This window comes from Oreochromis niloticus, linkage group LG11 (genome assembly GCF_001858045.2).
Source record: "Oreochromis niloticus isolate F11D_XX linkage group LG11, O_niloticus_UMD_NMBU, whole genome shotgun sequence".
Lineage (NCBI taxonomy): Eukaryota > Metazoa > Chordata > Actinopteri > Cichliformes > Cichlidae > Oreochromis > Oreochromis niloticus.
The window spans coordinates 38093427-38116654 of NC_031976.2; the positions used below are offsets into that span (position 1 = coordinate 38093427).

Below are 23228 nucleotides of genomic sequence, written 5' to 3' on the forward strand. Positions count from 1 at the left end.
CCTGTTTCTGTTTCAGCTCCCTGCTGCCCTAAGTGGAGCAGCTCTCATGAATGAAGCTCCTCGTTTGATCGTTTCCAGCGCAGATCATTAATCATCGGGTCAGCTGAGACCGCAGAGGTCACCTGGATCGTTGATGGACTTCCTGGGAGCGCCCTACCTGATCACTGAGTGTGGATGGAGAGGAGAGTGTTCCTATGGAAGCGTTTCTGAACGCAGAGTGAAAGACGAACAAAGACGAAGCAGATCTTTATCCACCAGAGACTTTTAATTTGAAGAGACAGCTGATGATTCAGAGCTTTACACCCTTTCAGTATAAAAGCCTTTAAATGAGTTAAACGTGAGAAAAAAAGCAGACGACAGAATAAATAATGTGACTGTCAGAGGGAGCAGAAACGCAACGTAAACAGGATGTGATGTCATCAAAGAAACAGGAATGGCTCTTTGGTCAACAATCAGCTAAAGGAACTAAAAACCGACAGGAGGAAGATGATGATGACGAGGATTTTTTGGTAATCAGCTGATTTCTGACATCAGGCTTAAAGGGTCAGTTCACCTGTTGAGGGGGTGGAGCTAATAAACCGCAGACCAGCGGGGGTGCTCGAGCAGAAACTCAATGACGCTTCGCGTGAGCTGACCCTTTAACGTGTCACGCTGGTTTCCACGGAAACGAACTTAAACGACAGCAGAAACGAGACGCTGCGATCGGCTGATTGTCTGAAACCCGTGTGAACCGACCGATGACCTGCTCCGGTGTGTTTGTCGGCGGAGGTCCTAGAGTGCGTGCTCTCGCGGCGGCAGCGTGTGCAGCACCTGGTCAAGCAGCTGCAGCGCTCTGTGCAGGTGCACCTCCAGCCAGCAGGGGGTGTCCTTGATGCTCTGCCGTGGGTAGTCACACCCCCACCCTTTGACGAAGCTCAGCCGCACGATGCACAGCCTGCGGAGGTCGTCCACGCCCAGACCGGCCGCTGAGCGCACACCTGCGGCAGAAAGCACAGGTGAGACACACAGAAACAAAAACGTGTGAAATTAAAACCAGGAGGCTTACACGGAGGGCCGAGGCCGCCCACCTTAAAAACGGAGCGAAATAAGATTAAACGCATGAAAAAGCAGGAAGTTGCACTGAGGCCCAAAATGTCCAACACGAATCTGACTCAATTCACTCTGCAGGTAAGTCCTTTAAGTACTGCGTCTGGTTCATGTTTTATTTTATTGATTCATCGATACGCTTTTGTCACCCAGTTTATTTTTTGATTTCTCCTTTTCCCGTTTTATGAATTTGAACCTCTTTATTCCGGGAGAGACGCCCGTCAATCATAGTGAGGTCACCAGCTGACTGACCCACAGGCGTCTTCTCATTACCTTATAATTAATGGCTACATTTAATTTTTAATTATCGTTTTGCACTGACAGATATGAATCCATTTACTGAGGTATTGATTTATTTCTTATGGATGTTTGATTGTTGGTCCTCCGTGCTGGAGAATCAGGTAATCAGATTACATCTGTGTCTCAGCTCTGACTGTGTTTGGACCTTTTTCTGTGAAACATTCGAGCTGCAGGTCTTAAAATCAGAGATCAGTGAGAACTCGTTGAAGGCCTCGCTTCACCTTCCACACACTTCCTGCTTCAGCCTTACCCTGCCCATCAGCTCACAGATATTAGGCCAATAACTCTCCGTCTTCTCAAACAAGATTTCATTCACGCTTTTAGTCCCTCACAGTCACAGTGTGTCCAGCAGGAGGCGCTTCACACACACACACACACACACACACACACACACACACAGCTGACAGTTTCATTTTTCGAAATTACTAATCTTTTGTTTAAATACTTTATGAAACGACAAAAATACTTAAATGTTGGTGCACACGGTCTTGGTCTTGTCACTGATTTAAGAGTTACCGTCTGCGCTCTGGTCCAAACAGTGAAAATTACACCTGTGCCTGTCTGTCATTGGCGGTGTGGGGCAGGTGATACTCACTGACAGCAGGCGCGATCCCTCCCACACTGTTCGGACCGGGAATTGCACCGACAACCGCGGCTGCCTGAGTCTCCACAGCTGCCTGAGCCGCTGCCGCCTGCTGCTGCATCTGCCGGTGACACTGCCGCAGGTCGAACACCTGAACACAGACGGGTGAGACACACAGACGGGTGAGACACCAGGGTGGCTGTAGCTCAGGTGGTTGTTCGATGCCAATCTGCATGCCAAATATCCTTGGGGAAGAACCTAACCCCACGTTTCTCTGTGATGGATCCATCGGGGTGTGAGTGTGCGTGAACGTGGTGGGAAAAAACGGCCACGTACTAAACACGCCATAATGAGCTGCTTTATGCCAAAGCGGGCAAAACTGCCAGCAAAGCCAAAACCACCTGATAGAAACAGGAGCTGATTCACAATTTTATGTCCAATCAAACATAAATCTATGTCCTATAAAACTGTCCACAAGCTGCTGAAGAAGTTACAACAAAGCTGTCCAGGTATCGAGAAACACGGCCCAAACAAACCTCTCAGAGAAACTTGGATCTCTTCACAAACCAGTAAGATTAAATCTGTAAAAGAAAGATGGACTCGCTGCTTTAATTCCTGCAATCGCCAAACACGTCTTCCTCCGTCTGTTTTACATTCAGAAAACATCTGAAAACGTAGACAAAGGTACACGTGTAACAGTAGTGATGTAGTACGAATATGATTGGTTACTGGTACACTCGCATGGGTTCTGACGATATCTGATGGACCTGAGTGAAAACGTCTGGACTCAGATGGTCATTCGCAGCGTCTACGGCTCCGCGCGCTCACCTTGATGTATGCTCCAGGGTAGATCTTATGAACGCCGTCGCCTGGTGCTCTGCCCGCCTCCCGGTCCAGATAGAAACTCTGGACAAACACAGAGTGGTCGCTAAGGCAACGCATCCAGATGTCACCCTCCCCCCGACACTCCAGCTGAACCCCCCGGCCGATGTGGAGCCTGCAGGGCAACAACACCGGCAAAATTAAATAATAACACCACAACAACTCTCACGGCGCCACCCGCTAAGCGACTGCTCACCTGGCGCGGTGGCTGGCAGCTGTACGGTGGACATTGCTCAGCTGTCCCAAACAGAATCGATCTCCTCCCGAAGGATCCACGTACCCGTCCACGGTCACCAGTGGACAGCTGGACTGGACCTTAAACATCTCACCAACCTGAACGTCCAGCTCGAAGTAGGAGATGGAGCACCAGAACTCTGGACCTGAGGACCAAGATACAGATCAGGACATGGTGGACCTGCTCCCCAAACATCCTGACACAGTGGAGACAGAGGTGCTTCTCAACCTTTTATTACTTGAGCTTTTACGTCTGTAAGTGAGGACATCTTTGTTTCAGGGAACTCAGACAGACAGGTGTGAGTATCAGGGAACATGTCTGTACCTTTACATTAACATTTTTTGGACCTGCTTCACTAAGAAGGGACGTTTTGTATTTTGGCGACGTCCCCACAATGTTTTTAACTTTATTAATAAAGTGAGCTCAGAGTGAGGGTGCGGGGTTTGTGGACAGGTGTGGTACCTGGGTGGTTGGACACCGGCTGTGGATACGGAGCGGTGCTGTGATGCTGTGACCCTGGAGGAACAAACACAGACCCAGTACTCAGCAGTACTGCAGTGCTCGCAGTACTACAGTACTGAATAAAGCAGTAACATTTAACATGCTGTCTTACAGAAGTGAGTGTTGGGGGCGTGGTGTTGTTGATGAAGATGAGGATGATGATGGTGCAATGGCGGATGTGGCTGGTTGCTGCGCCCACTGTGCTGCGGTCCTGCAGAGGTGTAGGAGGCAGGGCTGTTACCTGCCCAATTGGCTGTGGAAACACACAGGAGACTGATTATACTACAGAAGTAGTACTGAGTACAGGTAGTACAGACAGTACTTGGGGTACAGTACCAGGTTTGTGGGGGCCGCTGTACTCTGGGCTCTGCTGATGTGGGGAGGCTGGGGTGGGGGGATGGGGAGCTGGGCGTGTGAGGGGGATTTGAGTGAGGCGGTGAAGCCTGCCCCCGTGGTTAGGAGGCGGAGCGATCTGAAGGAGGCCGGGTCCGTCCAGACCGCCGCCGACCCCCCGGCGGTCAGAGCTGCAGGCACCATGGAGCTGCTGCCTGCAGGAAACACGATGGCATTACAACAGCGTCACAGCGTCTCGCACTCTGACGCTGACAGCAAGGAGCAGCACACTGACCTGGGGGAGACAAAGGCATGCTGGGATACATGCCGACAGGCCGCGGGTGGCCATAGGGGTCGGCATGGGGGGGCAGGTCGATTTGCAGACACTCCTGCATAAACTCCTCCTTTATGAGAGACTGAGGACCTGTCGAAGCACAAACACACCATGGTCATCACCATTGTCATATCCTGCAGCAGCTGCTACAGACAAACATGCTTCAGTCAGCCACGAGACATTACAAACATTTAGACTGTACCCCAGGTTTGACGTTTGTACCCCCGAGTCACTCAACTGTAGCAATCTGAGTCCAGACCTGACCTGTCCCAGAGTTTCTCCCTGTCAGTACACGGTTTTCCTCAGCCATCAGTGTGGGTGAGACGGTCCACTTTTACTTATTCCAGAGGCTTCTTTAAGTTTGATACGAACTGATGAGTCACAGAAGCTTACTTCTGACTGATGAAAGTCATACTTTGGTAGGTTGTTAAAGATATACTTGAGCTTTCTGTTGGTGAGCGCTGCTGTTTTTGTGGCTGCTGGCTGACTGGTATCTCTGTTAGTTGGGGTCAGCTTCAGTTAGCTGCATTTAGCTGCTGTTAGCCTCTCCTCTGCTAGTTACTAATAGCCTCTTTTAACTTCTGTTAACCCCTGTTGATGACTGTTAGCCCCTGTTGATGACTGTTATCTATTCTTAATGACTGTTAGCTCCTGTTAATGACTGTTAGCTCCTGTTAATGACTGTTAGCCCCTGTTGATGACTGTTAGCTCCTGTTAATGACTGTTAGCCCCTGTTGATGACTGTTATCTTCTCTTAATGACTGATAGCTCCTGTTGATGACTGTTATCTTCTCTTAATGACTGATAGCTCCTGTTAATGACTGTTAGCCCCTGTTGATGACTGTTAGCTCCTGTTAATGACTGTTAGCCCCTGTTGATGACTGTTATCTTCTCTTAATGACTGTTAGCCCCTGTTGATGACTGTTAGCTCCTGTTAATGACTGTTAGCCCCTGTTGATGACTGTTATCTTCTCTTAATGACTGATAGCTCCTGTTGATGACTGTTATCTTCTCTTAATGACTGATAGCTCCTGTTAATGACTGTTAGCCCCTGTTGATGACTGTTAGCTCCTGTTAATGACTGTTAGCCCCTGTTGATGACTGTTATCTTCTCTTAATGACTGATAGCTCCTGTTGATGACTGTTAGCCCCTGTTGATGACTGTTATCTTCTCTTAATGACTGATAGCTCCTGTTGATGACTGTTAGCCCATGTTGATGACTGTTAGCTCCTGTTAACGACTGTTAGCTCCTGTTAATGACTGTTAGCCCCTGTTGATGACTGTTATCTTCTCTTAATGACTGATAGCTCCTGTTAATGACTGATAGCTAGTAATACTTTCGTTAAAGTGGCTATAAAGTCACAGGACTCGGACGCTTGGTGAATAAACTCTCATACAGTATGAGAATGTAGTCAAACTGTTTATCAGAGAGAAAATGTTATTTTTAGGACACTGGAGCCTGACATTAGTTTGCCATGATGTTAGCTTACAACCAGCCGTTGTTGTTTAGCTATCCGGAGACGGGAGGTCTAAACTGCTGAAAATAATTATCTGTGACAATATTGGGAATAAACAAGCATGTTTATGCATATTTTCAAGTGTTAGAGCCCTGACTTCAGTTCAGGAGATGAAGTAGGAGGTGAGGAGGAAGAAGATCAGCGTCTATTAAGATGGTAGTGGCATTGTCTCTTTCTGTATCTTTGGTGAAGAGCCCCTGTTCACTGAAGAGAAAACACCTGTATGATCCTTCATATTTTGAGTCTGAAGACAGGAGAAGTCCTATGACTTCTTCCCTCGTCCGCCTTGGGCAGCAGTCTGTAGCCACGTTTTTAAAACGCTGTTAGTCGGACGGATGCTCCTGTGTTGTTTTAATACTTTAATTATACGTTTATAAGAATACTTCAGGTGGTTGGAAGACGTAATTACCTACTAATGTACATGTATTTCTGAGTACAGTATCCTTTTCACCTGTTTGCATTATTAGGGGTGTGGCCTCTTTGACTGACAGGTGGATGGTGACACAGGCAGCTGTAGCTGCTAGCTGTCTGTTAGCTTCACCTGGGCCCTTTCTCAATTCTCAAGTACGCGAGTCCATACTCGCGTTCTCGGCGAGTCTGGACTTGCTGAGAACTTGAGCACGGACTGAAGGGGTTGAAAACGATGTGCTGGGAGTTCGCTGTTCTCCCCGGCTCTAGTGATCCTCGACCTCCCGGTCTACTATGGAGCTGGTGGGTGACAGACGTCTCCGAAAATGTCGGAGCACGTTTGGAAATACATGATATCTTGATAAATCAAGCAGATATATTTAAAAGTTTTTAGCTGCGCTCGTCCGCCATTGCCGCGTTTGAGTTTTGGACGAAATGCATTCTGGGATATTTAGCTGTACCAAGTCCACACAAGTCACCACCGATGCATGCTCGATAAAACAGGCGGAGCGAGAACACATCCGGGAATTTTTCGCGCTCTCGGCTTGATGCGTACTGAATTGGAACAGTACTTGGTCTTCAACTGATGACGTATCACGAGTACATGAGAACGCAAGTATGCATATTGAGACAGGCCCCTGATCTGGACCTCTGAACCGTGTTTGTGCTGTTGGGGCCTTTTGGAGCATTTTAATGTCATCATCTGACCAATAACATGGCTGCTGTGAAGTTACCGTAGTAACAGACCAAGAAGAAGGCGGACTGACTTTGGTGAGAGAAAATGGAGGGTTTTGATTGGATGTTAGTTAATTAACTGGCATCTATGTGTTTGTGTGTTTGTGTGTGTGTGTTGTCGCTCCTGTTGGGCTCTGAAGGTTTTGGAGCGTCTCTGTTATCTGCCCTCGTGTCTGAGCAGAAGTCAGACTAAACACCGCGGTGACTGTTTCTATTTCCGAAGAGACACTGGAACCCACACACACACACACACACACACACACACACACAGGAACACACACACACACAGAAACACAGAAACACACACACACACACACACACACACAGGAACACACACACACACACACACAGAAACACACACACACAGGAACACACACACACACACATTGTGTTTAAAGCTCTGACCGAGTTTCCATCAAAGCAGCAGGAAAGAAACCTAAAACCAAACGCAGCTCCAGCCCAATGACTCACGGACCAATCAGACCAATCACAGAGGGCAGCAGGTGTGCAGGGTTACCTGTGGCGGGGGACGCCACCCTCTCGTAGTGGTAGGGGTTCACACACACGCTGTCGTACTTCAGGTCGAAGGCAAACTGACAGAACTTGACGTGCTTCAGCTCGTTCTTGTGGAGGTCTGGCCACCGCCACAGGCGTGCGTAGATCACATGAGGGAAGCCTTTTCTACCCGCTACCTGCACAGGTGAGACAGACAGTCAGCGAGGAAACATGTACGCTTAAATAAACTCTGTGACAGCAGCCTGAGTCATGCTGAGCACAAACACTGTGCGTGTGTGTGTGTACGTGTGTGTGTCAGGTGATTATGCCAAACCACAAGCATGACATCACGTCTGACCTCAGCCTCAGAACGCTACAAAAAGTTCAGGTCAGATGTCAGTGAGATCCCAACACAGAGCCAACCATAGCTCCAGCCAGCAGTGGGCGCTTCTCTGTATTCTCTCTCCAGCTGAGTGTGGGCACACCTGAATGCCTGACTTCAGACAAACATTAGCTGCAGTTCACCTAGGGGGCGCTGTGAGATCAGAGAGAGCGGAGCTAAGCAGAGACTTCCAAAAACATCGGATTTTAGCATCCATGAATCCAGCCTGGATAACAGCACTCTTCCTCCGTCAGTTCCTCTCAGTGAAGCTAATTTTGACCATAAAAACTAGCATGCTGCTAACGCGTGCTGATTGGTCAGTTAAGGTTTTAGGACAGGTGCCTGTTTCCACAGTTAAAGCCCAGCAGGAGCTTCAGGTGTGCAGGAGGTGCAGCGGGGTGAAGGTGATGCTGTCAGAAGGCTGCTCGCTTCACGCCCCAAACCAAAATGGAGGACGCTGTAAAGCGTCTCGCAGTGCTGTGACGTCTCTAACAGAAAGGATTTTACTACAAGAGAAAACCTGTGAAACATCTAAAGGTGGAACCATTTCTGCTGAACTCGACAGCGCCCCCTATGGAACGGGAAGTCCACAGAGCCCCTTCCACCTGGACGAGCTCGACAGCGCCCCATAGGGGGCGCTGTCCCAAGAGGCCGTCCACAGAGAGGCCGTCCCGAGTATTTAGAAGTTCTACGATAAATCATTTGATGATAAATGTTGCTGTGTGTTAACCAGGTCCCTTAATTGTGGGAAAACCCTAATGAGGATGTTTTTTCTCACCGATGCGTTAACTAAACAAACTTTAAACTCAGATCAGAAAATCCCCACAGGGTGAAAACTTCTCAAAGCCACAGGTTTCTGAATGTGCTGCTTTAAATCTGATGGACGAGGTCTGTTCTGTGTGCACAGGTGAAGGGCAGGGATAACACTCTGCAGACAAAACAATCTCACACACACACACACACGCTGCAAAAAATGTCCTCATAAACTTGCTCAAAGGCCCAGGTCCCCACACTGACTGTAAACTGAAACAGCACTTTCTTTTAAACCACCTTTTATCCCCATTTTGAACGACCGGCTGCTCGTTCAGACTCTCCTCATCTCTTTACTCTGTTTCTTAAACTTTACATGTTAAGTTCAAACTAATACTTGTGTTTGTTCCTGTTTTCTGGGGTGTTTTCCAAAGGTGTCGCCGTGTTCACGTCTCTGAGCTATGAAATGCAGGCATGCCGCAAAAACAACATCCAAACCCCAAAACAAGCAAACAGCAACACAGAAAGATTTTAGCAAAACTTTCCAAAGATACCAAATATTCCAGGGTTTGTTTGTTTGATCTGGAGAACTTTCACAGGATGACACATTCAGAAGGAACGTCTCCGGTTTGTTCCTGGCGAAAAGCAAAAACATAAACTGCTCATCAGAGAAGAAACACACGTCGGACTTTCCTTCAAATACGAACACGTTAAAGACCGAGTTGGACATCATTTAGAAACATAACTGACGAGGTGAAGGAGAATCAGTGGTTTACACGGAGGCCCAGGTAGAACTCCTCGTTAGACTTGAGAAATATCACGAAACAAAAAACACAAGAAAATGATAAAAGGACGTCTTATTCTTATTCATGCAAATCTACGACTGAAAGGGAGAAATTCAAGAAAAAAAATGAGATAAAAAGTCAAATATCTGAGAAAAAAACTGTGATATAAATACATTCAGAATCAAAACAGTTGATTTCAAAATCCAAAACTAAATGAGTCAAATAGCAAAACTATAAGATGACGAAAATGTCGACTTACTGAACTAAAACTATGAGACAAGAAATAAAAGTTTCATATTTAAGACAACAGTGAGAGAACTAAACACTGAAAGGTCTGTGAAACGTTTACACTCTGACACATGAAGCTGAGACTTTAACCTCTAAAAGGTAAAAATACCTGTTAGAGCAAAACTATGAGACGAGGAGAAAAGAACTGAAAGAGCTGACAGAAACCAAACAGAAACAGAAATATTTGATTTAAAAGCCAAGATAAAGCTCTGCTTTTGGCCACAGTCTGAACTTCTTGATGTTTTCATGGGTCTAAACCTCCAAAATAAAAGCAAGACAAAATCATCTCCTCCTCTCTGGGTCCATGTCTGCAGCAGCACGTCATTTCTTATAGTGTGGAAACTCTGCGGTATGAAATCCATCAGAGTCCCAGACGAATCCACATTCCCGTCCTCTGCACGCGTACACACACACACACACACACACACACACACACACACACGACCCTGAACCCAAACCTGAGCCCTGAAACCGGCTCTGAACCCTCAAACAGCCTCTGACGCGAGGGCCACAAACGGGTCCTGACTCTAACAAGGTTCTCACAAAGATAGCTGTACACACACGCTCACACACACACACACACACACACACACACACACACACACGCTCACACACACAAACACACACACACACACGCTCACACACACGGCAGACTGTCTGGCTTAAGTTAACCCGGCCCCTTTCCTGTGTTTCAGACAAAACAAGCCAGCCTGCTCTTCCTCCTCCTCCTCCTGCTGCTGCTGTTTGGATGAGAGACCTGCGACGTTCTGCAGGATCCTGTAGTCACACTGACGCTGTAATCGCTTCAGTTTTATTGGTTATCCGTTTGAAGTTTGATGTCTCGGGTCTTCCTCGCACACATGCGGACCCTGACACTGACATGGTGTCAGCTCAGGCCCACCACCCTCGCACAGGCGCACGCTGCAGAGCTCGCTCATCAGGCGAAGCCTGCGGCGAACGGAGGCTGAGGTTTAACAAAGCAACACTCTGTGACAGGAGCCTGCTACAGGTGTGTGGCTCACCTGTGTGCCCCGCCCAGCCCTGCATCCTTAAAGGACATTCCCACGAACACTTCACAGAAACATTTTAACAGCATCATACAGAGGATGACGGAGCGGGGATGGAGACGATGTCCTCAGGTGAACCACGTCTCCTTTTACGTCTCCTGAGGTTCGTGGGGTGGGGACGTTTTGGTTTAAAGGGTCTGTGAGTGTTTCAGAAGTTCCTGAGTCTCATGTTTCATTGGGACTGTGGGGGAAGGGGGTGCGCTGTGGGCTGGGTCAGCTGGTCCTGGTGTGAACCTGGCTCAGCAGAATCAGGTGTGCTCTGTCCTCTGGTCTCATAATTACTGAGAGACTGTGGGACACACCCAGCCTGCTGCTCACAGCTCCATCATCATCATCATCATTATTATGATTATTATATCAGCGGTGAGGAGCTCCTGGAGCCCCGACAGAGGACACAGGAAGGACAGGATCAGGTGCAGACCAAGTGAGGGGTGGAGCCTGAAGACTTTTAGACTTTTTCTTTGAAATCCTGTTATCTTTCTAACTCTTTCAGAATAAAATCAGGTGACTACTTCGTCCCTGAGCCTCGATCCTTCCTGCGGTCCCTCTGTCGGGTTTTTACCGCCGTACCTGCAGCCGGCCATCCAGCGTCCTCTGGATGGTGACGCACTTGCTGGGGTGGACGCCGTTGGTGGTGACGGCGGTGATGAGGGAGTCTAGTTCGTCCTTCTTCTCCTTCAGCTTCTTCACCAGACTCTCGATGGCGCGCTTGGCAAAGCCCTCGTTCTCGCCGCCCTGCCGGTGGCACATCAGACTGTGGACGATGCTGAGACAGGCGTCTGCGCTGCTGGGGGCGGGGCCGAGCACCGACATGGTCACCTGATAAAGTAAAACAGAATCTGTTCAGACGGCTCAACAATCAGATCGATAAAAAGACTTCCCCAGACAGATCTATGCAGGTGGGTGGGGCTTGTGTGCCCTCTCAGTGACATCACACAGATCCGTGATAAATGCTGGGGTTCATGTTTCATGTGAACCCACCGCCCACAGGAACAGGAAATACATGACAGGAAGGGAAAGAAGGAAGCCCACTCGATCACCAAAATCAAACTTGGCTGATGTTTCTGTCCAATCACAGAACAGCAGATGCTGTGCATCTTTTATATACAGTCTGTGTTTCAGACACAGACAGGTGGGGCGCCCAGGTGTGCCCGTGGGCCGGGAACAGATCCTACAGCTGATCCATAGGTGACCCCATACAGTCCCTGAGCACAGGTACAGAGCAGGGGCTGATACTGATCGTACTTGTCAGTGATCAGAAATACTCCCCCCCTCCCACTACGTCACTTCCCTCTGAGACAGACCCAGAGGTGAGAAGGAGACAGGACCACCACACATGCACATCCTCGTCTCACTACTGATTCCTTTCATTTTTTTCATTAAACTGTAAGCAACATGACGTCGTGACCGTGGCTCTATGACGTCATCAGACGCTGACGACGCCTGACGCTCACTGGCTGACCTGACTGCTGCATCAACAGTTGTTCACAGAAGAATTACAAAAGCTCCGGAGCTCTCAGCGGGCTCCTGCGGCGCACTCACCGGGGCTCGGCGCTCTCCGCTCGGCTGTGATCCGCTGCCGGGTCCGTGAGGCGGGAGGTCCGTCCGTCGGCGCGTCCGCGTGCGACTCCGTCTGGATCCAGACTGTCTGCACGCTCACCGGGGGAGGAGGAGGAGGAGGAGGGGGCTGTGTCATGCTCCCCCGACGGCCAGACATAACAGGAAGTCTGGCGACCTCTGGGGCCTTCCAAACTAAGAGCACAGAGACAAAACGTTGAGCGCTGTTACGATGTGGAGCGTTTACCTGCGGTTTACCTGTTTGTGCTTCCTGCCTGCAGACCTGCCTCCGGTTATCAATGTTACTGTGATGTTGCCTGTCTGCGTTGTCTGAGTTCACTGCACAGTCAGTTTAAGTTAACTACAGTTTGCCTTAAAGTTCATTTATTTTTCTGCGTGGTTTGAGTTTTGTTCTTTTTAATATTTATGTTATTGAAGAGCGGCTATTCGGCTATTCACCTGTAATAAGATAAGATAAGATAAGATCACCTTTATCAGTCCCACACGTGGGAAATGTGTTTTGTTACAGCAGAAAGTGGACAACGCAAAGTTAGAGTAGCAAAAATTAAGAAAAAACACTGGAAAGGGATAAGATAATAAGAATAAGATACTGTACACAATAGAACAGAATAAAATACAATGTTGTCAGAAAAAGAACTGGACTTAGTCTTGTTGCACATGTGTGGATGTGTGTGCTTTCTCTGTCTAGTTTAAGTTATTTGTCCCTTTCTAAAGTTTTGCTTTCTTTGAGTTGACCTAGTTTTACTTCATTATGAACCTAAATTCACTGTTAAATTCACTCTCATGTCACAAAGAAAAGCATCACATCCCGTTAGGGCAAGTTTAGTCATTAAGGCTTAAAATCGATTAATGGAAATATATTAACACTTATTACAGATGTTTCCTGGGTTAAAGAAATGTTTTAATACTCAACTTTAATACTCAACTCAACTAAAACACTGGTGATGTGTGTGTGAATGGGTGGATGACTGGATATGTAAAGCGCTTTGGGGTCCTTAGGGACTAGTAAAGCGCTATACAAATACAGGCCATTTACCATTTACCAAACAGCAGCTTCAAAAACTCTCCTTTCACGCATTTTCCCGCATTTCCGCACTAGTTACTGCAGCTTTTATTTTGTAGGCGGGAACCGGAAACGGGCTTTACCTTGTGAGAAAGTTTGTGCGCGTGACTTCAGCCGATCACAGCCCTCCTCTGTGTGTGCGCGCGCGCGCACGCCCCTGTGTTTGGCGCCATCTGGTGGCGAAAGCCGAGGAAACACATTTCTCCTGTTTGACACAGAAACATTGAAGCTGCAAAATAAAAACAGCTGACCTTTATGATGAAAGAAAAGGTGACAGAGTGACGTTTGTCTGCACCCAGGCTCCGTAAACACACAACTGTTTTTATTGGTCGACTCATTTCATGCCATTGGTTTAGCTTTCAGTCATTTTTTCAGTCCTCCATAATAAACACCTACAATAAATAAAGACACAAAAATAAGAGCGTGCTCCTCTTGTTAATCCAAAACTCTGCAGCTGCTGCTCTGCACACACTCTTTCACAATAAAACGTCCTCTTCCTCTTTCAGGCCAACTCTTTGCTTTCCGACCGTCTGCCATGGAAACCACTGCGGTTTCAGCCCCAGACTCTGACTGGTCCTGCACCGAGGACGGCAGCACCATCGAGCTCCCACAGGGAGAACGCCCTCACTGAGCAGGCCAAGGCCTCCAGTCTGTGGACGTCTTTGGGGACCAGCATGCGCAGCTGAAAGAAGCCATGAGCGGTCAGTGATTCTGCCAAGCAGCGCCGGTTTAATAGAAAACCAAAGTCCCAGCCTCAAATGTCTCATATTTGTATGTTTTATTTACATGGTAAAAAAAAAGAAAAAAAGAATTTGAAGGCAATTTTGAAAAACCGACCCCGCCCACCAAGCCTGATGTTTTACTTACGACCACATTTATGACCAATCTTTAATTTAATTTGGATGTTTGTTTGTTACTTTTTGAACCACTGAAACATCCAAATGTTGTTGTTTTTATCATATTTTAGTCATTTTAACCTTTGATTTGTAGATTTTCCTTTAACTGTGTTTTCTCCTTTAAACCACGACTCGATGTTTGGTTCACACGTAAAAATATCTAGGTGACTCGCTCACCTTCAAACCACATGTAGAGAATCTCGTGAAAACACTGAAATTCAAACTGAGATTTTATTTTGAAAATAAGTCGTGTTTTTCTTTGAATACAAAGAAGCAGCTTGTTGCTGCGACAGTTTTACCTGTCCTGGATTATGGAGATATTCTATATATGAATGCTTCAAATGGTTGATACTGTGTATCGTGCTTCTCTGAGGTTCATCACTAACAGTAAATCTCAGACTCATCACTGTCAGTTGTACTTGGGTTGCTGCCTTCCTGTATCTGTTCCCTGCTTGCATTGAAACATGCTGGTCGGTATCCTCTTCGTCTGTAGGGTTACTTGTTGCTTTCTGTTCCATTTGGCCGAACTGAATGTGGAAAAGAGCTTTTGTCCATTTAGCCCCCTCAGCTTGGAACGAACTGCAGAACGACTGGAAAACGACTGAACTCATTTCATTAAGTGCTTTTAAATCTAAACTAAGAATCCTCGAGGCCAAGTCCATAACATGCAACTGTTTCAGTTAGACTGTTTGAATTTTATCTTTATTTTTTGCATGTGTGTTTCTGCTGCATGTGTCTAATTATTTTTTGTAACTGTGCAACACTTGCTGCTGCCTATCTTAGCCATGTCTCCCTTGGAAAAGACGTTTTTAATTTCAATGGGATCTTCCTGGTTAAATAAAAATAACAATTATTATTGGCAGAAATGACCTTCCGTACAGTGGGAGCCTTAAAACGGTCGTTTCTACGCTGAAGTTCTGTCTGCGGATTAAACGTGTTTTTAAAGGATAAATCCGCAGCAGGAGTTCCGGGAGAACACACACATTTACCTGTTTGGGCTTCTGTGTTTGTGAGTCTGACACAGGTGTGTGTGCTGCTGACGTATAGATGTGAACTTGACCCCACAGCGGGCCGTTAGCTGCGGTTAATCCAGACAGAGCGTGACTTTAACGGCGGTTTGGCCTCACCGTTTAGCGGCTGAGCTGTGAGACAAACACCAGAGGAGCGGGGGTCAGGTGCTGCTCACCTCACCTGAGCTCACCTGAAACCTGAGTGTGGAGAGGAATTAGCTGATCTGTAAAAACTAAACTTTGCAAAACTAATGCTAACAGCGGCTAGCGCTTAATTAGCACGAGTTAGCGTTAGCAAGCGGAAGTGACCTTACAGTTAGTAACAGGTGTTTCTCTTTTAGGCCGTCAGATTCTCTCGTTAGCACGTTCAGATACAGGTAAGCGTGAGTGACGTATTATAACTGACCAGGTGAACAGTGGAAGCTAACGTTCGCTGTGAGCTCTGCTTTTTTTGCGCGGACACAAAATGGCGGGCCAGCGCCGCTTTAGCACCGAGCGAAATTTTCCGTGTTACCTGCAGAAACTGAGAGCGCTCACAGACCGAGGTGAACAGCACGAGGCCGCTGAGGCCTCCTCTTAAATTCGGCTGACATTTGAACCACGAAGCGACATTAATTTAATTTTTATCTGCGTCTCAGTCTCAAAGGTGGAAGTTATGTGTGTGAGTTAAACAGGTGTGTAAATGAACAGGCTCGTGTGTGGGCTCTTTGAAGCATGCCGATGTGAAGGCAGACATCAGGAAGTGGCAGTTTTACCGGAGGTGTTGCTGTTTCCGGTGTTCGTGCTGAATGAAGCTTTTATTCTCTTGAATCAGGCGGCAGGTGGACAGGGTCCGGCATCGAGAGGCGGATGGAGTCGTCAGAGCCAGGCTCGTTTCGCCCCAGAGGAACATCCACGGTGTCCCTGCACGAGCGGTGAGTTACCATGACCTCCTGCGTCCTGCAGGGTTAAAGGTCAGGGACACTGTGCTGACGTTCCCTCCTGTCTCTCTCTGCCGGCAGCTTCTCCAGAGTCCTGGTGGAACAGCAGACCTGCTCCAGGCTGCATCAGAGAGCATCCGCTCCCACGCCCGTGGTCCTGCTGATGAAGTCGGCTCCGTTATCGCTGCTTCTTCCACAGGTGAGTCACAGAGGGGTGACGGGTCACTTGTGAGGAAGGGCGGTCCAGGTGTTCATCGGAGGTGGAGCGTGTCGGAGCGTGCTCAGCGGTTCCAAGGAAGATAACGTGAATCTTTGGGGTGAGAGGGTTCAGGGAAAGAACAAATGTGTTTCTGACTCTGAGAATCTGTGCGTACCTGTCAGCGCAGCCCGTGACGCTCTCTGCAGTGGATGACGATGATGGATGGTTACTGAGGTGTGATTGGGTAAAACCAGTTGTCACTCAGCTTGGCACAGACTGCAGTATCTCCATTAGAAGACCTTGATGGCTGATGTGTGCAGGCAGCAGGGCGGTGGCTGAGTGACCGCACAGACCGCCGGCCTGTCCGCTGCTCCTCTGACACGCTGCAGCCTCCACGTGGAGTTGAAAACCATGAAACCAGCCCAGGCGCGATGGGGTCGTGAGGTGTTTGTGGCACCAAAACAGTGTGAGGAAATCTCACAATTGCAGTGTGTCTGGGCCCAGCGTCAGCGAGCGCGTCTGAACAGAAACAGTCGACAGCAACAGTTGACATCGAACTCCTCAGCGTGTTCAATGGCGAGTGCACCGGTGCACTCGAACCCACCATTCAACGGTTTCCACTCTGAACACAGAAAATCTGAATGAACTGAAATTTTACAGCAACAAGAACAGTCGTCAAGCAAGAATTCAGCAGACAAAATGAACCAGCTGCAATACAAAGATGCTCCTTGTGCTTTTAACGTATACAGATGTGACGAGCTCACAGAAACAAACAGTATAAAACTGACTGACGGTCACAGCTGGTTGATGTCACGTGTTCTTTGGGGTGTGTGGAGACGTTCACGTGTTCAATGCTCTTCATTGTTCAGCTGGTGGAACGACTTCGTGCTGCTGCCTTTGGCTGCAACAGTTTCACCAATCAAACGACAGCGAGTCTGAAACTCTGCCGCCATCTTTTTCCGTCTCTGGTGTAAACACACACGCTCAGTGTAGGTAGAACAGTGTCTGGTTGGGGGGTGGGGTTAATGATGCATTTGATGCACAATTCCATGGCAGCCTGTACTGGATAGTTACAGTAAAGCCATTTTATCCATCATACGTGGAAAACTCGTGCTGCATCGAGTGCATTCGATATATCGCCCACAAGTGTCAGTGGTGAGTCGTCATAATGGTTCCCAGCACGTGCACACTCGTCCGTTTTTACAGGCGGATGGCGAGCTACTGCGCCGTAAAGGCGAGCTGACGTGTCTTTGTGTTGCAGGCTGCCGGGGGCTCTGAGAGGGCGGAGCATCGTCACCTGAGGAAGAAGAGGAGCGTCTGGACTCGACTCGGCTGGCAGCGGGTGAATCGCCGCCCATCGGCCTCCGTGCATTCAGGCTTCTGGAGCTTCATGAACAAATACAGGTGGAGAGCGCAGGTCACCTCCAGCTGCAGGCGTGAGTATCTGAAACACAGGGCGCAGTGGGCGGGTCAGCAGCGTGTGGACTTCTTCGCCAGACTGAAGCTGTAGTAGAATTCTCACCTGAGCTCCACCTGTGTGTGCGTTTCCTGGGTAGGAGCAGGAGGTCTGCGCGGTCGACTCGGGAGGCGGAGCCAGCTGAGACCGCTGACCTCAGGTGAATTTCTCTGCACAGCTTCACGCTGAGCTTTCAAAGCACGGACAGCTACATGCATGTTTACTCAAGCGTTCTGTTGACGTTCACGGTGTCGGCCTGCTTTATGTCGTAACAGTAAAATCATTCCTACGGTTTCAGTGAGCCGTACTGACAGCTGGGGGCGCTGTGGAGAAGCAGGGATTGGTACAATTTGGCCTGTAAGGCAGGGTTAGGAGAGCTGCGCTCTGATTCGTGCAGCCGATGGCACAGCTTCTGTCTGCCAGTTAAACTCGAAGACGTTTAAATTAGAGATGGCACGATACCACTTTTTTATGTCCGATACCGATATCATAAATTTGGATATCTGCCGATACCGATATGAATCCGATATAGTGTTTTTTTTTTTCTTTTTCTTAATCAATAAAACTGTTTTTTTAATATCTTGCTGCATTTTGTATAAGTTCATACTCAAGTTAAAAAAAAAAAAACCCCACTAAAGCTATTCTGTTATACCTGTATGTAAAAAATACACTGCACCCAAAATATTTCATAGTTCAGCAACACTGATCAATCTAATAAACTTAAACCTGCTCCATCCTCCCTATTCTGGTATTTTAAAGAGTACTTTGCAGAAATATTAAGCAACCTAACTAATAGGGTTGCAAACTCCCAGCAAAAAAAAAAATAGGGAACCACCCCCCACCCTCCACCTCATGATGCTTAATCGATGTAATCAACTTTAATTTGATGCAGGGCGAAAAAAAATGCACAGAAATAAATTATTTTTCAAGAATAATTAAATAGATTCAACATCTTTCTTCAACAGAATTGCAGACTGCACAGATGGTACCTTCCCAAAGGAAAAAGTACTATAGCTTACTAGGGTATATTAGACTTAGTTACTATATACAGTAATGGACTCCTATACATTTTACATCAGATTAAAGCTTTGGGTGTAAGATTCAGATAATTATTTATTAAAAGCGAGACATTTTAAATGAGAATAAGAAAGAAAAGTATGTCTTTGTGCCCCCTTTTCCCTGTTCATGCCCTATCGGCCCCCCTGGCTGCACTTTGCTAGATCCGCCCCTGCACAGTTACCAGCCGTCAGCTACGTAGAAAAGGATCCTGGTGTAGAAAGTAATATTAAATACATTCTAACAACAGCTTATCAAGCTTAAACGTGCTGCTGTTGTTCAGCCGCTGGTTTCCTCTTTCTGGTGCAAAGTGGGCCAAAAACAAAGAAGAGAGACGGACTCGCGACAGAAAAGCCGATCAGCTGATCATTGATCAGTTTCACGATTGAAGTAGCGGCAGGAGAGAGAGAGGCAGTCGCTCCATATATCGGTTGTTAAGCTTAACGTGGGAACGCTTTACAAACATTCAGAGATGAACTTACACACTTGCTTTACTTCTCTCTGGGATAACTTCCTCAGAGATGAAATGCTGGTTTGGTAGCGAGGCTACAAATACACACAGCCGCTCTATCACGTGACGCATACTGCTGCAACGTGCTACGGTTATGAGCCGAGTTACGCCGTGTTGCAAGTTTTGTGAGGTGCTTTTTTGATATTTAATGGATCGGATTACATTTTTTATTTCTCGCCGATATCCGATCCAGTAATTTAGGTCAGTATCGGACCGATACCGATACGTAATATCGGATCGGTCCATCTCTAGTTTAAATACGGCTGGAGGGCTGAGGACCACAGTACTGTTACGCCCGCCAGGTGGGCGTGCCCCAGTAGCTCTGACGTTACGTGAAAACTACTGAGCTGAACCCTACTGAGTCAGGTCTTTGAATTTTCCCCTCCTCAAAGGCCCCTTGCCAGAGTCTAAAGGTTGCTCCGGCTCGCTGTGGCTGGAGCTCGGGGTTACCTGTGAGTGTTACAGAGGGGGAGGGGCTTCCACAGAACATTGCAGGGTTATTTTTACAGGCTCATAACTTCATCCTGGCTTGGCTTGGACACCCAACAGGAAATTACCATGCGGGCCTTTAAGCCACCCAAGAGGGAGCAGCCGAATGGGGGAGTGGTTGAATGAGGGCGGGGCTTAAAGGCTCAGATAATAAAGAGATGAAGGAACTTCGCGGTGTCAGTTTCTCCGAGGGCATAAACGCACAAGCATGTGATTGGTGAATCCCGTCTCCATGGAAACAAACCAAAGAGGAAGTGGCATTACATCACTGACCTTTGACCTGCTGACTCCTCTTTGTATAAATCTATTAATTTTGTTTCTGGCAGGACGAAGATGGTGTGGGGTAAAGCTGCGGATAGGCGGGGCCACCGCTTCAAAAGGGCGTGACAGCAGCAGAAAGGCGGTACCAACGAAGAAGCAGCTGGACGCCGAGCTGGACGACTACATGTCCATGTCCCGGAGCCGACTGGACAAACAGCTGGACGACTACATGTCCATGTCCCGGAGCCGATTGGACGCCGAGCTGGACGAGTACATGTCGATGGCGGGACAGCCGCAGCCGCTGTGGGACTGAAACTGTGAGGGGCGGGACCAAAGGTTTGTTCTTACTTTGGAACCACCTCTCCAGGTGTACACGAGTTTTATTTGGTGACTGAAGGCCGCAGCTCTCAGGCTGCTGATTGGCTCCTGCTCTCAGGCGCATTTCTTTGTTTGTTTTCAAACCAGAGCGTTCTGTTTTCTGTTGGTTTGTATGTGTCCCTGAAGTGGTCGTGTGTCTTTCACTGACCCTCTGTGTTTTGGAATTTTTAATGGGTTGTTTGTAATTTTTGTAAGTTTTTGTTCCCAACATTTAAAAGAATAAAAGACGTTCGCCGCTGAGTCGCTCTTGTCTGTACGCCATCGGCGACTCCTCAGGAGCAGTTCACTGATCTCTCAGTGTCCTCTCGGCCAATCGTAACCTGCACTTCGGGTTACGAATCCACTTTGAGCTCCAAAAACCAAAGTGCAGAAGGGACGTTGACAAGGCGGCGAGCTGGGCGCTACTCCTCACTGAGCTCAGGTCAGCTGACAAGGAGCGGCTCTGAGTCGCCGCCCCTGCTAGCAGGTTGGAAATGCTTTGCATTTAAACGGGCTGAAGGAGGCGAGGTCGCTACAGATGCGTCACCGACTTTCAGGAGACTGAACCCACGTGACTGTTTTACCCTTCCTGTCATGTGACTCCAGTCATGTGACTCCTCCTCTGCTGCTGGCCGTTCGTGTTAAACAGGGTTTCTGATGATGAGCGCAGGCTTCTCCTACATCTGCATGATGTCAGAGAGGACGTTTCCTTATGCGGTCTTCACCTTCATGCTGTTTAGTGGGAGGAGCTAACCCAGTTCGTTTGACACAGAGGATGACCCCTGACCCCTGACTGTCAGAGAGAGGACGTCTGGAAACAAGGCGGACGCGATCATGTTTGTGTTTAGTTTTATTGTCATGTACAGATAAACAGCGTAGCCACATTGACCCATAATGAAAGTCTTTAGCTTTACATGAGCAGATAGAAAGTGTGCAGCTATATTTAAGAAGAAAATAATAATAATAAAAGAAAAACAAACAAACAAAATACTGAAGTATTCAATATTTAGAGAATTTAAGACAATTGTTGGTATTTACAGTTTGTCACTTCAACAAATGACACTTAACTGGTCATTGCACATGTTTTTTGTATAGTCGAGTCCTGTAGTTGCAGTGAGTGTGTAAAGGTGTGCGCAGAATGTCAGCAGGTCAGAAGCCTGATGGCTTGTGGGTAGAAACTATTGGAATCAGCCTCACAACAAAAACACGTTTTCATACAGGAAATAAATTTTGACCTTTTCATTTGTTGTTCTTGTGTCTGCTCAGGGTCATAGGTCACAGCCCCAGCTTCACCTCAGCACGTACACTGATTGGTTGGTTTCCTTTGAGCTCACAGGTGAGCTGACTGTCACACATTGATTAGTGTGACATCACTTCCTGTGAGCTAGTCAAGGTTTCAGTCTAACAGCTGATGATGTCATTAGCTACAGGTGTGTGTAGAAACCTCTAATATAAACATGTACAGTAGCTGTGTCCCAAAACGTCGGCTGCATGCTTCGGAGGACCCGGCCTTCGCGGTGTACGTGGGCCGGGTCCTTCGAAGACCGAGAAGGCCGGAAGTGCGAGGCTGTGAAATGGGACGGTCTAGCCTTCAGATTTGCGTCACCGCTGTCTCGGTGGAGTTTAATAAACTCGGCCGCCTGCTCCTTGCTATCTAAAATATAACAGGACACTGGCGTAAATTATCGACCGTCTCACACTTCTGTTTAATCGGTTTTCTGTTTGACGTTTATTCAGCTGTGTGAAAACCCCGGAGGAACCCTCCCGATGGATTAATAAAAGTTTTATTTAATCTAATAACTTTGATCTCAGCCAAACCGATTTACTCCGGAACAAATAAAACACTGAAATAAGGCAAACAATTACATTTTTAAGTTATCCGAGTGACTTATATATCATGTTTAACCTGAGTAGTGAAAGAGCGGGGGTCTGAAAACGATGAAGCCGGGAGTCCGCTGCTCTCGCCGGCTCGAGCGACCATTGAACCCCCCCAGTTTGCTATCGAGCAGGTGGGTAACAGACGTCTCCGAAAACGTCGGCGCACTTTTGCAAATATGCGATGTCTTGATAAACCAAGCAGATATTTGAAGTTTACACAGCTACTTTCTCGCCTGAAAATATGTTAAAAGTTTATTTTGTGACCCAGAAAGATTAATAAGACTAATTTTAAAACTTAGTAGCGGCCGCCATTGTTGGCAGCTGAAATTTGGCTGGGCCGCGCTATGAATTCTGGGATATGGTGGGCCACGAAGGACACACCCGACCCATCCTTCAAATTCGGGGAAATGAAGGACGCATTTGTCGGCCGCATTTGAAGGAGTCGACGAATTGGGACAGCCTTCGTCGCCTGGCTGTGGCGTAATCGGCCTTCAAATGCGGCCTCCGGAGGATGCAGCCGATGTTTTGGGACACAGCTAGTATCAGCTCCTGTCAAAGGTCACAGGTCACAGACATTGAGGAAGATAAGATAACCTTTATTAGTCCCACACGTGGGAAGTAGTTACACCTGGAGTCTGGAGACATTTCCTGGAGTAATACTGGAAACTGTAACTAAGTAAAATGTGTTTATACAGCAGTTTTCACAGATAGAAATCACAAAGAGCTTCACAATAAAACCAGAAATATAAATAAAATAAAAATATTAATAAAAGCTCGTTTGTATAGAAACATCAGTGGGGTCTACATAGAGGATTCCACAGTGCCTGAAAAGCCCGACCTTTTGAACCGAGTATATGGGACCAACGGTGACC

General features: G+C 47.5%; 2 protein-coding genes across 7 annotated transcripts; one reads left to right on the forward strand and one right to left on the reverse strand.

The window, feature by feature from the left end:
- Positions 1-244: 244 nt before the first annotated feature.
- Positions 245-12584, reverse strand: LOC100693833 (mothers against decapentaplegic homolog 4). The gene is made up of 11 exons (XM_025911147.1): positions 12225-12584; positions 11253-11501; positions 7433-7607; positions 4216-4344; positions 3924-4135; positions 3657-3840; positions 3549-3602; positions 3048-3231; positions 2798-2966; positions 1982-2120; positions 245-977 (listed from the first exon to the last, which is right to left on the reverse strand). Exons 2-11 carry the CDS (start codon positions 11493-11495, stop codon positions 772-774), a joined length of 1695 nt encoding a protein of 564 aa, XP_025766932.1. The 5' UTR covers positions 11496-11501; positions 12225-12584; the 3' UTR covers positions 245-771.
- Positions 12585-14002: 1418 nt separating this feature from the next.
- On the forward strand, positions 14003-20739 carry LOC100693572 (uncharacterized). 6 transcript variants are annotated; one of them, XM_025911839.1, is made up of 6 exons: positions 14003-14024; positions 16044-16143; positions 16231-16348; positions 17610-17784; positions 17905-17964; positions 20187-20739. In XM_025911839.1, exons 1-6 carry the CDS (start codon positions 14018-14020, stop codon positions 20432-20434), a joined length of 708 nt encoding a protein of 235 aa, XP_025767624.1. In that variant the 5' UTR covers positions 14003-14017; the 3' UTR covers positions 20435-20739. The 6 variants fall into 6 exon arrangements, with proteins under 6 accessions (XP_025767624.1, XP_013121068.1, XP_005462451.1 ...); XM_013265614.3 differs by lacking the exon at positions 14003-14024 and adding an exon at positions 15088-15243; XM_005462394.4 differs by lacking the exon at positions 14003-14024 and adding an exon at positions 15091-15228.
- The last annotated feature ends 2489 nt before the right edge of the window (positions 20740-23228 follow it).